General features: G+C 42.3%; 1 protein-coding gene and 1 pseudogene across 1 annotated transcript; both read right to left on the reverse strand.

The window, feature by feature from the left end:
• Positions 1-7,557: 7,557 nt before the first annotated feature.
• Positions 7,558-9,733, reverse strand: LOC148104141 (uncharacterized; annotated as a pseudogene).
• Positions 9,734-11,133: 1,400 nt separating this feature from the next.
• On the reverse strand, positions 11,134-12,990 carry LOC148104142 (E3 SUMO-protein ligase ZBED1-like). The gene is made up of 2 exons (XM_087838260.1): positions 12,705-12,990; positions 11,134-12,080 (listed from the first exon to the last, which is right to left on the reverse strand). The coding sequence occupies exons 1-2, from the start codon at positions 12,988-12,990 to the stop codon at positions 11,134-11,136; spliced, it is 1,233 nt and encodes a 410-aa protein (XP_087694386.1).
• Positions 12,991-17,976: the final 4,986 nt, after the last annotated feature.

The following is a 17,976-nucleotide window of genomic DNA, read 5'->3' on the forward strand; positions in this document are numbered from 1 at the left end:
GCAGATTTATCTGTAGTGAATCCGACAGAATGTTCCGAGTGAAGGAACAGAAATGTAAATTTTGTAAACAATTGAATACTGTCAACGTCACATTAATACAATACAAATTTCATTTAATACAAATTTTATTTGTCACATAAACAGTACAACATTTAGTGAACATGTAGTGAAATGCTTGTGTCCTGAACTGCGGAAAGGCTGCAGACGTAGCCGCGCCATTCCAGGGCTTGTTTTTACCATGGGGAGTCAAGCCAGGATCCTTACTGGATACCAGGTGGGAATCAAACTTACAATCCCAGCTCCATCACATCACAGATGTTATACCCTTGTGGTGTGCAGTGCATCATAAGAATTGCAATGGAGTAAAGATGACCCTGGTTACCCTGTACATGACATCAGTGGTCATTTTAGTTTATTTAGACAAAGGTCAGGTCTTTAACTTGGCCAGTCAAAACTCATTTTTGATAGAACTACTTTGTTTTGAGGGTTGTTACCTGTGATATAGACCTTTGGTTGCTTATCAATCACTGCATTTTCCAACTAAACAGTAAAAACAATACACACCTTGTTTTAGAAGTATTTTCCTTTTCGATGGCCACTCCCTTGAAGAGTACAAATACGTAGACAGAATTTCCTTGATGTTCAAACAGCCTGACTTGGACGTTTGCCACACGTCATGCAGCATTAGCTCACGCTGTTGAAGAGAAGATAAAAACAGATTTCATCAAGCAGATGAACAAAGGTTAACTTGTACCAGAGTGATTATACCATAAATATAAAGAAGGTGAGAAGAGCTAACAAGCTAAAGCACATCACATTATCTGTCAGACATGGTGGAGGTGGCATTATGGCTACCAGTGGAACCAGGTCACTAGTGTTTATTCATGATGTGACTGCTGATAGAAGCAGCAGATTAAAATGTGAGGTTTATGTGGCTGTACTCTCTGCTTGATTAAATCAAATGCTGCATAACTAATCTGACAAACCTTTAATGAACATAAGGATATTAACTCAAAGAATATTGCAGAAGCAACTTAACAGTTTCCCAAGGAAAGGAAATTAAAATATTTCTCAATGGCCAAGTAAGTCACCTGGTCTCAACTCAACAGAGCAAAACTGAAAACAAAGTGACCCAGAAACAAACTGAAGACCAGCTACAAGGTCTGACAGAGCATCGCAAAGGACAAAACACAACATCTGGGGATAACTATGGGGTCTATATTTAAAATTGTGTTTATACTAATATCTTCATTTCAATCCTATCTTAATTGCTCTATATCAAATCCAATGTGGTAGTCATCAGAGGCAGGCAAAACAAAAATGTACAAATGTCACTAATGTGTTTCCCGACACAGCTCGTATACTTTTCTTACACTCAGACAAACTGTAATGCTTCACTTACATTTCTGGCTCTAAGGCTGTGTGCAAAGATCTCACAAATATCTACTCTTGACTTTTGTAAGTAAGTAATGTTTATTTATATATCGCTTTACAAGAACAAAATTCACAAAGGGTTTTACAATACAGAAGTAGGTATACACTAAGTTAAAATAGCATAAAGAGATAAAACTAAAAGCAAGTCTGCAGAGGTGTGTCTTGAATTTCAAAGAACTTCTTCTACGTTTTGACAAATTGAAGCAAACATTGGTGTTGCATGTTGGTAGAGAGAGAAATATGGATAATTCTGAGTGAGCTATGTTTGTTCTTACTTAATTAGTTTGGCTATGCTTTAACAGCCCCACTTGCAGCAGCAGCATTGCCTGATATCTGACATATATTAGCATATTAACATAATCTCATATTATTTGAATTCTACAATTTTGACGTTAACTAACATCTGAAAGTAAAATTTCAGTTTTTCAAAACAGTAAAAATTAAAAAAGTCCCAAACTAAGTAGCTATTAACCAAGGCTTTTTGGTTTTTGTGGTTCTTTGTTTGTGAATGATCACCCTAATTTGCCACATGTAGAGGCATTTTGTACATGTGCAGCCGTCTAAGGGTTTTTGTTTTATGTTCCCACCTTACTAGGAAAGAGAAACCGGTATTTTCAAGATGTAAATTACAGCTTAGCTGACATTAACATCTTCTGAGCCTTCAGCGTGACAGATTGAATGTTTCCCAGGTTAACCTGTTTGCTTTCATAACCTGTGTAACTGGGTTTTTGTTTTGTTTGTTTTTAACATTTGATCTGTCTGTATAAAAATATACTACAGTGTCCAAAGTATTTACTCATCTACCTTCACAAGGTCAAGAGCTTAAGTTCAAGAAGAGTTCAAAAAGAAGTTTATTGTCATTTTATGTGGTATTTCAAGAAATACCCAGGCTGAAATGAATTACTGTTTCTACAGTCTCTACAGTGCAATAATCAATATACATGCATGTGAACTTGAGTGACATCCTAGTCGTAATTATTTTATATGATGTCAGCTCTTGCTGCTGTAACAGCTTCAGCTCTTCTGAGAAGGCTTTCCACAAGGTTTACCTGTAAAGTCCAGTGGCGAAGTGCTATACACCACTGCTTTCGACATTTTGCATTGTTTTTGTTGCACAGCGGGAATCCCACCACGCTGCAATTCACTGATTGCAGTGTGGTCGCACTCCTGATAACGATGCATTTTTTCACAAATGTTTGTGCAAGCAGTCTGCCGGCCTAAGTGCTTGATTGTACACACATGTGGCAGTAGAAGTGAATGGAATACCTTTGGCGATACTATAAACAAAAAAAAAAGTTAAAATGAAACATGTGGACGTTCAGAGTGAGCTGGTTTTTCGGTTGAGGTGATCAGTAAATGATTAATGTTTTTTGCTTCTTTCTTTATTATTGACATTTCGGTTGTAAATTCATTTTTCTGCTTTCACAGCAACAGAAAAATAAAAAGAGTCATTCATGAATCATGATCTGGTTTTGGTTGGTCTAAGTATGTGTTTAACACATACGGCATTTCTGAACTTGTCAGCAGGCTATTCGGAGTTACAAAGAGCATGTTGCTCAATCAAAACTTTACTGAACAACTTTATTGTGTGACCATGGCTCTGGATTGTGGCCTGACTGGGAAAACAGGGTTTGTTTGTAACAGTGTATCGCTTCTTCTGCTTGTTCAACTGCAATAATACTTTAATTATTTTTTTATTCTTATTCCTGTAAAGGCAAATTACAACAACAGTTGCCTCAAGGCACTTGATGGCACCATGTGTTGAGTTTTCAAGCAGCAAATATAGTATCATAAAACTGCTTTATAGAATCTAGTTCTTGACCTGCCACAAAGGAATCTTGAAAAGCACTTCACCATACTCATTGCAACTGTGCAAGATGCTTTGTAGGTTGCATTTAACACGCAGGCATACCCTGTATGTATCTTTCTTTATCCAATGTAATCTACCTGTTTTTGTTAGACCAGAGGATATTCTAACTAACAAAGCTGGTGTTTTGCAAAACTGGGCAAGCCTGCTGTTGACGCAAAACAAAACCACAAAAATGTTGTATGTTTTCCTTTAGTTCAACAAAACATTCACAACACATTTCTGAAATTCGTTTACAGATGGGAGAATGAAGAAGTAGGTAGACAGTACACACTGCCAGAAAGTACACACCTTGTTCTTGAACTATTTTATTTTTCACTGACTACCCCGCAGAAGAGTAAAAACAAGTAGACTGAATTTCATCTTCAGACAGCCTGACTTTGGATTAGTTCTTGTCACATGTTATTCAGCATTACATTTGTTGTAAATGTATAATGACAATACAGGGCTATTCTACTCTATTCTGTTAGTTGACGAGAAGACAAAAAAAAACGTCACCACATCCATGCTGACAATGACGGTGTTTGTTTATACAACATAAGACGTACGAAAGGTTTCGGAGCTGTCGTCATTCAAATTGGAGCATAAAAAAAGAAAGAAAGTGAAGCATAAATAACACATAAATTCCACGATTACTCGAGTTTTCCAAACAGAGAGCGAGAGAGAATTCAGTTCAGTTCAGTTCTTTTTTATTTCAAACATATACATTCATCGACGTTTCATAAAATCATTCCATGCAGTTGTTTGAAAAGGAGTAGGCAGAAGTATATACTTATTTAGCCCTACCCCCTCAGGTTTACATCCTCATCATCTAAATTTGAACAACAAAAACATATACAACGCCTTCAACTTAGAACATAACATTACAAAAAAATATTTTCTCATGTTCAACTAAACTATATTTAGATTTGCTAATTTGCAGAAGAAAATAAACATCAGTTTGACTGGTGTCTTGGGTTAATTGCATTTTCTTCATTCTTATACTTATTTAAAATTTCTTTTTTGAGTTTTATTTTAAACTGGTTTATATCACTACTGACCTTTATTTCTTCTTTTAACTGATTCCAGAATTTAACTCCCGCTATTGAAATAGACATCCTTTTCAATGTTGTTCTTACTCTTTGTAATTTTAAATTCCACTTCCCTCTAAAATTATACCTCCCTTCTCTTTCTAAGAACCATTTACTTATTTCGATTGGGAGCATCCCTTTCCTTGCCTTATATATTGTTTGCACTGTTTTAAACTTCACTAGATCCTGGAATTATATAGCTTGCGTCCTAATAAAGAGTGTGTTTGTGTGAGTCCTATACCCCTCCTGATTTATTAGTCTAATGGCCCTTTTCTGCATTATGATTATAGTCTGAATATTACTTTTATATGTATTTCCCCAAACCTCTACACAATAACTCATGTATGGTAATTCTACAATTTTGACGTTAACTAACATCTGAAAGTAAAATTTCAGTTTTTCAAAACAGTAAAAATTAAAAAAGTCCCAAACTAAGTAGCTATTAACCAAGGCTTTTTGGTTTTTGTGGTTCTTTGTTTGTGAATGATCACCCTAATTTGCCACATGTAGAGGCATTTTGTACATGTGCAGCCGTCTAAGGGTTTTTGTTTTATGTTCCCACCTTACTAGGAAAGAGAAACCGGTATTTTCAAGATGTAAATTACAGCTTAGCTGACATTAACATCTTCTGAGCCCTCAGCGTGACAGATTGAATGTTAGTAGGTAGGTAAACCTGCCAGACAGTACAAACCTTTAATATGCAAAACTGGTCGTGCTGGTTGAGTTACTGCACATGAAACTGGTCATATGCTTCCCTGGGTTTTTTGGGGTCAGGTGGGTGCAGATTTATCTGTAGTGAATCCGACAGAATGTTCCGAGTGAAGGAACAGAAATGTAAATTTTGTAAACTGTCAACGTCACATTAATACAATACAAATTTCATTTAATACAAATTTTATTTGTCACATACACAGTACAACATTTAGTGAACATGTAGTGAAATGCTTGTGTCCTGAAATGCGGAAAGGCTGCAGACGTAGCCGCGCCATTCCAGGGCTTGTTTTTACCATGGGGAGTCAAGCCAGGATCCTTACTGGATACCAGGTGGGAATCAAACTTCAAAAGGAGTGTGTTTGTGTGAGTCCTATACCCCTCCTGATTTATTAGTCTAATGGCCCTTTTCTGCATTATGATTATAGTCTGAATATTACTTTTATATGTATTTCCCCAAACCTCTACACAATAACTCATGTATGGTAATAGCAAAGCACAATATAACATATACAATGTTTTCCTATCCAGAAATTGTTTTACTTTCCCCAAGACAGCAATGCCTCGTGCTAACTTTCCCCTCACATAAGTGATGTGTGATTTCCAACAGGCCTTATGATCAATGATCACACCAAGAAATTTTATGGCATTAACCCTTTCTAGATATATATTATCAACACAAATTTCAGTGTTAATGTTTTTCTTATAGTTTCCGAATAACATAATTTTATTTTTTTTTTAAATTTAAGGACAATTTGTTTCTATCAAACCACTTCTTTAATATCTTTAACTCCTGTGTGATCACCTCCAAAACCTGTTGAAATTCCGCACCTGAACAAAGTATATTTGTATCATCTGCAAAAATTACAAGCAAGTGCATACTTCTTGTTATCCATACATTCTGTTATTTCTTCCATTAAATCCATCAATGCCAAAACTGTTGATCTATTATTTCTTTGTCATTAAGACTAAACAAAACAGTTCACACTCGAGCAAAAATAAAACATGTCACGGCTCTGAGTCATTTTGACCGAGCATTTTCAGTTTCTTGTGTTTTAGTATCATTCTGTACTATGGTTTATGTTCTGATTGTCTAATTGTGCTGTTTTGATTATTATTATCCTATGTTTCAGTTTAATTCTGGTTAAGAGTTTAGTTCTTAGGTTTAGATTCCATGTCCCTTCTGTTTAGTGTCTAGGCTGTGCCTGTTAGCTCTGATTTCTCCCAGCTGTGTTTCCCTCGTTTCCCATTCCCTGATTGCTCCAGTGTGTATTTAAGCCCCGTGTTTTCCTTGCTCTGTGTCGCATCGTACCCTCACTTTGCTGTGTGTTCTCTCGCCTGCGATTGGGTTCTCACTCCTGGCTGCCACACAGCGCATCATGACATTGGCAATAAAAATAATTTGCTCACTTTCCTCTTCTTAGACTTTTATGTATTTGTCACACTTAAATGTTTCAGCTCATCAAACAAATTTTAGGGCACAAACTGATGACTGGACAGTCTCCAGGATTTTCAGTTAGAGAACAGAATTCAAACAATTTTGGTAAGTTGTTCTGAAGCAGCAAAAAACCCCGGTTGTTGCACTACCACCACTATGTAGATTTATGAAATGCTGTGTTAGTTTTTTTGTAGATGTGACAGGACTCCTTCCAAAAAGTTCAACTTGTTTCTCGTCAGTCCACAGAATATTTTCATGAACTCTTGGGGATCATCAGGATGTTATTTGATAAATATGTGACAAGCTTTTGTACTTGTTTTTTGGTCAGCAGCGTTTTTCTCCTTGAACTCTGCCACGGACGTCATTTTGCCCAGTCTCTTTCTTATTGTTGAATCATGAATTCTGATCTCAACTTAGGCCTGCCGTCTGTTAGATGTTGTTCTGGGTTCTTTGTAACCTCTTCTACAAGGTGCGAGTAAACTGTGCGGGGCCTGGTTGCATTGAGAGATTTGATGGGTTGTTGTTGTCACGGTTTGGCGTGGCAAACCGTGGGGGGTGTGGGGAAGGAGGACCCAGGCGCGGTGCTCTATGTACAAGCAGTGCGTTTATTTACAGTGAAAACTGTACACACAACAATACATCCCCGTGTGCTCCCGACTTCCACTCCGTGTCTTCTCCCAGTGTTTGTGCTCGTGTGTCCGCTCCCTCGTGCCAGTGCACTCTGTGTCTGCTGCCCTCTCGTCCAGCAATCCTTCCTGGGAAAATAGAGGCAGTAGTTAGTACCCTAGGTAAGCTCACACTCACAAACAGACCAACTGGAGAACTGACGGGAAGTCTCACGAAATGATCCCGCGTCGGTGGGAGCTCCAAGACTCTCTTAAGTAGCTCCCCCGACGAGGCCTGATCAGGAGCAGGTGTGTGGCCAGTCCACCAGCAGGGCCACACCCACCCGGCCTGAAGTGGAAACACACACATCCGCAAACAGGAAGAAGAGAGACAGCAACACCAAATATACATATAATACAACCAGTCCATAGCTGCTCAGGGATCCTGGGTTGCTCAGACCCAGAACCCTGACAGTACCCCCCCTCTAAGGGTCGGCACCCGACGACCCAAAAGCAAAAACAAAACCACAGTACAACCAACCCAGGGCGGGCGGTGGGGGGCCCAGGACGGAGGGCCCCAAAACCTCTCCGCCAAACAGCCACCACAAAGCAACAAAAGAAAAACACAGTTCAACAGTCCAATCCCCCGGTCCAGTGGCAGCAAACACAGTTCTGGCGGCCGACCCGCAGGACGGCAAAACACGCGGGACCTGCTGTGGGTTAGGCAGTGGCGGTAAAACAGTTCAGGTGGCCTACCTCTAACCCCTTGATGGAAACGCAGCAGCTCCGGCGGCCTGCCACGGGTCCGGTGGCGGCGGCGAAACGGTTCTGGTGGCCTGCCACGGATCTGGCGGCGGCGGCGCTGCAACTCCAGCGGGCTGCCACGGGTCCGGCGGTGGCGTTGCTGCTGCGGCAGGCGGCTATGCGTCTGGCAGCCGCTGTGAAACGGTCTCGGCAGGCGGCCACGGGTCCGGTGACGACAGCGTGTCAGCTGCGGTGGGCTTCCACGGGTCTGGTAACGACAGCGTGGCAGCTGCGGTGGGCTTCCACGGGTCCGGTGGCGTGGCAGCAGCGACGGGCGGCCACGGGTCCGGTAGCGGCGGCGTGGCAGCAGCGACGGGCGGCCACGGGTCCGGTAGTGGCGGCGTGGCAGCAGCGGCGGCCTGCCCCGGGTCCGGTGGCGGCCACGGGTCCGGTAGTGGCGGCGTGGCAGCAGCGGCGGCCTGCCCCGGGTCCGGTGGCGGCAACGGCGCTGCTCCTCCGGCGGCCTGCCCCGGGTCCGGTGGCGGCAACGGCGAGATGTGGTACATGGCCGATGACGCGCTGGTCGCTGACGTGGACGCGCTGGATGTGGACGGCGTGGAGGGCGCGCTAGACGTGAAGGTCCCTCCGGCAGCGGCGCTGGCTCCACCGGCTCGCTGAGCTGCACCTCGGCTGGCAGCGGCGCTGGCTCCACCGGCTCGCTGAGCTGCACCTCGGCTGGCAGCGGCGCTGGCTCCACCGGCTCGCTGAGCTGCACCTCGGCTGGCAGCGGCGCTGGCTCCACCGGCTCGCTGAGCTGCACCTCGGCTGGCAGCGGCGCTGGCTCCACCGGCTCGCTGAGCTGCACCTCGGCTGGCAGCGGCGCTGGCTCCACCGGCTCGCTGAGCTGCACCTCGGCTGGCAGCGGCGCTGGCTCCACCGGCTCGCTGAGCTGCACCTCGGCTGGCAGCGGCGCTGGCTCCACCGGCTCGCTGAGCTGCACCTCGGCTGGCAGCGGCGCTGGCTCCACCGGCTCGCTGAGCTGCACCTCGGCTGGCAGCGGCGCTGGCTCCACCGGCTCGCTGAGCTGCACCTCGGCTGGCAGCGGCGCTGGCTCCACCGGCTCGCTGAGCTCCACCTCGGCTGGCAGCGGCGCTGGCTCCACCGGCTCGCTGAGCTCCTCCGGCAGCGGCGCTGGCTCCACCGGCTCGCTGAGCTCCTCCGGCAGCGGCGCTGGCTCCACCGGCTCGCTGAGCTCCACCGGCTGCGGCGCGGGCTCCTCCCGCTCGCTGAGCTCCACCGGCTGCGGCGTCGTAGCAGATGGCACTGTTACAGATGGTGAAGAGCTGAGTGGTGTGGAGATCGCTGAACGAGGAGACGCTAGCTGCACTGTTGGCTGGCTTACAGCAGCGTCGGCGGTGTCACCATCCACTAAAAACAAAGAAGCAAATGGGGTGAGAAATGAAAAAGTGTCCTTATTACTCACCACAGCCGGCTCTTGAGATGTCCGGGAAGTCGGCTGCGGTGAGGAACGCCGGCGGCGCGCACGTCGTTTCCGGGTAGACGTCGGGGCCGGCGTGTCAGGCTGTGCATCCACCAGCTGACCGGGCTGGCGAGCAGCCTGAGTAGGAGAGTGAAGGTGGAGAGTTGAGAGCAGGAAGTCCAGGACTACTGAATTGAGGGAGTCCACCAGCCAGGGGAATTTGAACAGCGTCTCTTGCAGCCGCCTCTCCACGGCGTGACGCAAACCTTCCGCGGGCTTCTCCCCCCACAACTCGCATAGGCGGTAAACCTTGTCCATCACCTCCCTCCTGAGCCTCTCCTCAGAGACCGCTGGGTCCATGCCTGGCGGGATCATTCTGTCACGGTTTGGCGTGGCAAACCGTGGGGGGTGTGGGGAAGGAGGACCCAGGCGCGGTGCTCTATGTACAAGCAGTGCGTTTATTTACAGTGAAAACTGTACACACAACAATACATCCCCGTGTGCTCCCGACTTCCACTCCGTGTCTTCTCCCAGTGTTTGTGCTCGTGTGTCCGCTCCCTCGTGCCAATGCACTCTGTGTCTGCTGCCCTCTCGTCCAGCAATCCTTCCTGGGAAAATAGAGGCAGTAGTTAGTACCCTAGGTAAGCTCACACTCACAAACAGACCAACTGGAGAACTGACGGGAAGTCTCACGAAATGATCCCGCGTCGGTGGGAGCTCCAAGACTCTCTTAAGTAGCTCCCCCGACGAGGCCTGATCAGGAGCAGGTGTGTGGCCAGTCCACCAGCAGGGCCACACCCACCCGGCCTGAAGTGGAAACACACACATCCGCAAACAGGAAGAAGAGAGACAGCAACACCAAATATACATATAATACAACCAGTCCATAGCTGCTCAGGGATCCTGGGTTGCTCAGACCCAGAACCCTGACAGTTGTAACCCATAAGAAAAACTTTGACTTAAATGTTTTAGCAAACAATTTAGTTCAGGTTATGTTGGGAGCACTTAGTGATTGCTTTTTTTCTTTTTTTTAAAGAGCTTGACTTTAACAAAAATCCTAACCAGGATTACTTCTCATTGGAGCTGGGCGATATAAGATTTTTTCATATCACGATATGTTTTTTTTTTTTTTCATTTCAGGTGATAATGATATATATCACGATATAAGCCAAATAACTAAATTTGTAAGATTTAAATGTGCCGTTGCTCACAAGCAAAATGTGAAATAATCAGCAGCTTGTTTTGATTTGAATATTTATTTCCCATAATAAGTTAAACAGGGCAGATGTACTTAAGGAACATGAGACTTCAGTTTCAGATAAATAGAGGCAAATATTGCAAACTACACAAAAGGTAGCCGCTAAAGCGTTTAAGTTTGGAAATAGAACAAACAAAACAGACTACTAAATTGTCAATTCCACTTAGAAACAAAATATTAATTCTAAAAATAAATCTTAGTTTGTTTTACAGAAGAACAGACAAAATTGACTAACTTTTGTCAATATCAGATAAACTGAGAACTAAAAGGAAATTCTCACTCTCCTTGTTGTATAGCTTAGCTTTTCAAACAGTTTTAAAATAAAGATGCTAACAGAACATTCTTTAAATCCTAGGTACACACCCAAGGTGCAATAATATATATATATATATATGTATATATATATATATATATATATATATATATTTATATATAAATAACTTTAGTCTGACAAAAGCCTACAGGTTGTGGGACAGGAAGACAAGTCTATCCACTGCTTCATGCTTTAAAGCGGCCCTGTGGCAAGTCACAATATTACCCCCTGTACTAAATACCCTCTCAGAGGGGCTGCTGGTTGCGGGGATGCACAGGTAGCGCTTTGCCAGGCAGCTAACTCTTGGGAAGCTTTTTCGTTGATTTTCCACCACTCAAGTGGGTCCATTTCACTGTCTGCATCAGGTGCCAGCAAGTACTTTTCAAGCTCCTTTTCAACTGTCTCTTTCTCAGTGAGCCCTGTGCTGGTGGGGTGGGATTTCTTAAAGAAACTGCCCAGTGACTTTCTCTGTTTCTTCTGGGTTGGTAGTACTGCAGCAGCTATACCAACTTCTGTTTCCTCCGTTCCTGCTGAAGTGGACGGGTGCTCAATTTGCCCCAACATCTCAGACACTGCTCTCATTTTGATGGCATCAACGTGTTCTGCATTAATGTATTGTACTTTTAAGCGCGGATCTACCAGGGTTGCAACATCAAGCAGTTCATTTGTAATCTGGTCATTGTACTTTTCATCAAGGTATGTCATGACTGTCATCTTAAGGTCTTTTGTAAGTTGTGTTTCATCCTCAGATGGTTTCAAAATCTGTGTTCTGAAAAGGTGAAGCATCGGCTTGAGGTAGGACACACTCACGTAACACTCTCCAGAAAGTGAATCTGTGAATTCCAGTAGTGGGTTCAGGGCCACATGCACAGACTCCAGAACATCTAGATCTTGCCAGGAGGGAACTAAGTGCCTGGTCTTCTTATTTGCACTGAGGACCTGAGAGATAGCTTTATGTTGCTCCAGAACCCACCCAACCATTTTTTGGCGTGAGCCCCACCTGGTAGGCGACTCTGTCACTAACTTGTGCTGGGGTAGGTGAAGCTCCTCCTGAGCAGCAGCCAATTCCCTTTTCTTCTTCCAAGAAAAACTGAAGGCGGCCACCACTCTCTTACACACGGCCACAGCTCGCTCCACCCTCTTGTCTTTGCCGGCTTTTTCTGTGGATAAAAAGGTAAATAATAGCACATATTAACCTCAGAAACTAATTTAAGATTTTCAATTTTTTTTTTCAGTCACAAATAAAATTCACTGCCTGAAAACCCACTTACTTGTTATGATTGTACTTTTTTTTTATTGTACTTTTACTTTTTTAAATTTTGCTGACAGACTGACCAAAAATTTTTTTCTTATATTTAAAAAGGTGACAGAGGCTGGTATTATCAACATCATTGTTATATTTGACGTTTTCATCACTTGTTTTTTTTGTCTTGAATTGCCCCATTTGGTGGAATCATAATTTAATGTTCTTTATAGGAAAAAGAGCTGAGGTTCTGTATTAGCCAATTGGGATCCTGATAGAACCCCAAAATTCTAAATTTTATTTGGCACATTTTGTCAACTTGATTTACACTGAAGAGTGACTGAATATTTGCCTATTATGCATGCCAACAGCAACTATTGCCTCAAATAAATAGGCTGACATGAAGAATATTCTTTCTGATGTTTATTTTTTAACAATAACCATGGAGGTGATTTAGATCTCTAGCTTTTAATATATTTACATGGGCTCAAAAACCCAATTAAAAGAGGCATTTTTAATTTTATTCTGCTTCCCAACTTACCGATAGCTGATTGAAGTCGATGTCCGAAGCACTGCAGCCGGGTCCAGTTATTCAGGGATGTGGCCTTCACTATATTTGTCCCACTATCAGTTGTGATGCAGACTTGTTTGTCTTCACTCAGTCCCCAGGATGCAAGCGCTTCTGACAGTCCTAATGCAATTACTTCACCCGTGTGGTCGTCGGGAAGGTAGGCAGTTTGAAGACATTTGCTTTTCAGATTCCAGTCTTGGTCGATATAGTGGGCAGTAAGGCTAAGGTAAGGTTCTGATGTGTGACTTGACCACATGTCGGATGTAGTAGCGAAGAACGATACAGTTTGTAGCTCCTTCTCAAGAGCCTCACGGCACTCTCTATATAGCTTTGGAAGCGCTGTCTGAGAAAAATGTTTACGTCCAGGGAGTTGGTAACGAGGATCCAGTACCTTAATTAGCTGCTTGAATCCTTCATTTTCGTGTTTATTGGTAGCATGTCTTTAGCAAGACAGTAGGCTATGGCATTCGTTATGTCGCTATGTCTCTTAGCTTTTTTGTCATATGGTAAGACGCTGGAGAAAGCCGACTCAATTGACTGTTGCTGCTTCGCAGGGATTCCCCTGGTTGTTTTCGATGACGAATTAGCACTTTCAGTCAGAGATTGAGCGTGTTCTAGTGGGTGGCACTGTTTCAGGTGATAAAAAAGGTTTGTTGTGTTTCCAGACTTTGTGGGAACATGCTTTCGGCACAACTTACAGTGCGTGCTACTCTGTTTTTTGTCAGACTTGAAATAACCGAAACATCTCCACACTACGGAACTTTTCTGGCCCTTCTTTTCGACAATCTCTTCGGCATTCAAACCGTCATCTGTGTTCTCTTCGGTAACGTAGTCACCCAAGCTCTCGGTTGATTTTTCTCTACTTGGCACATTCATTTTCTCCATTACCCGGTCGACACGGTGGTTAGCTGCTTCGCAAACAAATACGCACGTGCTGCTTGGCACTTGTGCTGTATGTAACAAGTCACGTGACGTTAATTTGGATTGGCTGTTCCTTTTTTTTTTCTTTTTTTTTTAAAGAGGAAGAGAGAGAGATGAGGTCTATCGCGATAGTTGTATTTTTCTATCGAGAAGAAGTTATTTTGCAATACATATCGTTATCGTTCTATCGCCCAGCTCTACTTCTCATTACAGAGATCAAGAACATTTTACTAATAATTACTAATCAACTTGAAGAATATAATATGGGGATGAGTTTGAATATGCATGCAGGCCTCCAGAGCTGCAAATATGCTACATTTGTTACAGATATCATTACTGCTAAAGGAGGCCGAGGAGTAACTAAACATCTGACACAATGAGCAAGAAAGTGCAGGAGAGACAGGTGAAGTAGCCATGGTGCTAACGAGTCGGCTACGAGCTAAGCTAAGCTAGCGAAACATTACAGAGACAGTGAGTGAATACTTTGGCTATAAATTAGGTAGTGAGTACACAGAAAGTGTGCTTCGGATGAAGCACGTGAAGATTATACTATGAAAAAAGAATGTATTTAAAAGTTGTTAATTAAATTGCTAAGCAGTTAAGCTACTCAGAAACACCACTGTGTTTGAGCAGGAACAGGAAGTAATACTCTACCACAGAGCGAGCGAACACCAAGTGACAGCGCCACCAAGAGAGTAGAGTACAGTAGAGTACAAAGTATTATTTATTGTATTTTTTTATTACTTGTCATTCCTGTTTGTTAAAAATAAATTAATAAATAAATAAAATATTTATTACTTACAAAAAAAAATCTGTTTCTTCATTATTTTGTTTCTTTTCACTCCGGGACTGTGTGTACATAATTTCATTCCAAATCATGTTAACATGTGATGCGAATGACAATAAAGCTCCTTGAATCCTTGAAATATTTTGCAGAAAGCTTAGATCTGAGTAATAGAGCAGATTGGATCGATGCATTCTGTGTTTCTGTGAGTGAGCTTGCAGTTGTTTGTGTTTTCAATTCCTGTTTTGATATCAAAAGTATAGTAGTGGTAGTATCTCGGTTCTGGTTCTTGTTTAATATTAAAGTTTTGGTGGCTGTTGGATTACTTCACTGAAGGTTTGTTGTGGTATTTAACACTGGGATGCTAGTACACAAGAAAAAATATAAAAAATATATATATTTAAAAGGTATCCTACCCACTAACAGGTGCCATGATGAAGAACACCTGTCAGTGTTCCTAATGTTATGCCATTTCTTTCCACCATTTCTACCATTTCTTCATCTTCTTAATTTCATGTTCTCCTGGTTGCTTCTTATTTTGTTTGCCTGTTCATTTTGAGTAATTCTGTTTTTTTTTTTCTTTTGGTGATGTTCAATAATTTCTGTTAATCACTGTTTGTTTGTTTTTTAGTGGTGGCTCTTTTGTGGTCATTTTGCTCTGACCTGAGAATCCTACATAAGCTGTGGATTACTTATTACTTGACATTAAGACAGTTGTCAGCAAAGGTGCACTATGTAACTGGAAAACAGAATCAGCTAATTTATATTATTTCTTGCTAATTAATTTGGTTGTTAAAAGCACTAATTTTCTCATTTCATCAGTACCTGCGCAGTCCCAGCCAGACGTGGTCTGTGAGGGAGAAAGGAACGAGGCCCAGCAGCTGCTCCAACTCGCTTTGCTCCTGTTGGCTGTGAAGGCTGAGCAGGTCCCAGTAATAACGTCTACAGTACATCAGAGCATCAGACCAGCAGAGCCTCTCTCCCACCACCGTCACGTTCCTGCCACCAAGCTGCAGGCTCACAGTGGGAGGAGGGCTAGGTGGAGGTGTCGGTGAAGGAATGACAGCTTCTGGTGCTGGAGAGAAATAGATTTGTTCTATGTTTGACTCTTTTTTTAATTTTTTTAACAGGTTAAACTGTATCGTTATTATGCACCCAATTAAAAAGGGAAGACTGAAAACCGGAAACAAGTTCAATTTGTCCACTGTGTAGTTGAAAATGAATAAACACTAAACACTAAAGGGTTAAAGCTGTTTCTACTTTTGGAAGTAATTTTCCAACAGTCATACATCCACACATGACCACAACAGATCTGCTAGAAAGAAATCTTATGGCCTTACCAGGCAGAGAAGCAAACACCTCCACTTCACACAGCGTTAGAACTTTCGGAGATCCTGGTATGATCACACTGATGTAGCGACCTTCCATTTCATTACACTGGAATGTATATGTTGGTGTACGCGCTAATGATTCCATAACGCCACACCTGATGGTGTTACACAAACATCAAAGTGAAATCATCATCATCATTTTTTCCCTCTAGACCTTTTTCACTAGGATTTTGGGTGCTGCTGATCCAGCAGTTACATTTACAGCCACTTTCTTTGGTTTTGTATATTGAATAGTTATGCTATTTTACAGCTATTTTACAGTCATATGCATGACATGTATATTTCAGGTGGAAATAACAGAAGTCGCACATTGGGACTGTTTTCAGTTTATATCCTGTAGTTGTTTATTTAATATCTTCAAGTTCTGGTTAACATCATCCTCTACATGTGTGTTTGGATCCTTTGAATCCTTTCTAATATCAGTCTCGTGTCTCACCTGGAATTTGTGTTGCCATTCTGCTCCAGTGAGTCTCCAATCAGGATCTGTGCCCAAAGAAGTCTTTCAGAACAACAGTCTTGTCTGTTGATGATGGTGACAGCAGTGACTTTATAGACAGCCAATAAGTCTACTCTCGCCAGGGATTCTGCTGTGTCCAAGTGTGGGTACAACATGAATAACCCCTTGAATGAAGGGGTTGAATGATATCTGTAACAAATGTAGCATATGAATAACCCACGTCTTGTGGCTACAGAACCCATTGCTATAGAACGAGTTCCGTCTGCCATCGATGGCTTTGGACGCAGTGGCAAAGGAGAGTGTAGATGACTGGGTAGCTTCTCCTTTGAGTGCCACATTGGGTAATGGGTATCCTTGAAGGAAAACCAAAGAGACATTACATCATTGTCAATAGTTAACTATATTTGTTGCAGAAGGTGCAGAGTGCAGTAAGTTTGAAGACCACACTTGGCTGTCATTCTGGCTCAAAGACCTTTAACTATACAAAACAACAAGAATGATTAATTTGTGTTGGGAGGTGGGCCATTTGGAAAATTAACAACAACTTGAACAATCAAGGCCTCAGACTTGTGTATCAGCATCAGGCTGAAATGTGATTACCATAGTAAACTTCAACCTCGCAGACGCTAAGAACATTTTCACTTCCTGGTAGAAACACGGTGACGTAGCGTCCCTCCATGGAGCTACATGGAAAGTAGTATGTCTGTCCACTGGGAATATGAGAGATGACTGCACATCTGTGTATGAGAAAGCCAAAAAGAAGAAAAAAATAAGAAGGGACAATATGCTACTCAAATAATGATTACTCATGTATTTTATCTGTCTGCATCAAGCTGTTTCACCTCATGCTTTCAATGTCATTGATCGCTGCTGACTTTCCAATCCAGATTTCAGCACCATCCAGTCCATTTTCCAGTTCAGCTCTATTGGTTATTATTACAGCACCAATTGGATACAGATTTACCAGGTCTACCCTCCACCAGGGATCAGATTCTGACTTGGTGAGTGTACAGGACCCTAACTGATATCTTGATTCTCTTCTCCCATCAACTGCTTTGCCAGCAATACCCACGCTGTCACCAACCGAGGACTGGATAGCCTTTTGGTTCAGTGCCAGGTTATGGAAAAGATAACCTTAATATAAAAAAAATAGTTAATATTATGAATTATTCTCTATTTTTTTTTAAAAGATTGTTTTGAGGGAAGTGAGGAAAAAGTTTACCTGTCAGCGCTCTAGATATCATCATGAAGGAAATCCCTGTTAATGTAAAGAATTTGACTTAAAAAATATAAAATATAATTTATATCATATTCATTTTTAACTGTAGTGTTTGAAATTGTGTAAAAATGAGAATTTTAAAGGGAACAGCATACTCAACAACATCTCTGCTGAGTGACTATTGATGTAACAAGCAATAAAACTTCATTAGATTAACGGAGTGGATATAAAAACAAGGAATCATCAAAACCAGAAACATGTTGTGTCTAAATGTGTCTGAAAGACACCTGAAGCTACACTGATTGATAATTCCGATTAATCCTCGCTTGAATAGCTATTATTCCAGATCTGACAACAAGTTCTCAAGTATCTCACTGTTGTTTTTAAGACTTGTATATATTTTCATATCACCTCTGTCCAAAATGTTGCCTCAAGACTTTGCGTAACCAAGATTTAAGTAAAAGAACACT

The sequence above is a fragment of the Neolamprologus brichardi genome, chromosome 3 (assembly GCF_056152115.1).
Source record: "Neolamprologus brichardi isolate AB-2024 chromosome 3, ASM5615211v1, whole genome shotgun sequence".
In the NCBI taxonomy this organism is placed as follows: Eukaryota; Metazoa; Chordata; class Actinopteri; order Cichliformes; family Cichlidae; genus Neolamprologus; species Neolamprologus brichardi.

What these genes read in the sequence shown, in the direction of transcription:
- LOC148104142 (XM_087838260.1), bottom strand. Translation starts at nt 12,990, where the DNA reads ATGTGGTCAAGTCACACATCAGAACCTTACCTTAGCCTTACTGCCCAC. An exon ending in TCGACTTCAATCAGCTATCG is followed by an intron (nt 12,081 to 12,704) that starts GTAAGTTGGGAA and finishes TTTTATCCACAG; the next exon opens with AAAAAGCCGGCAAAGACAAG.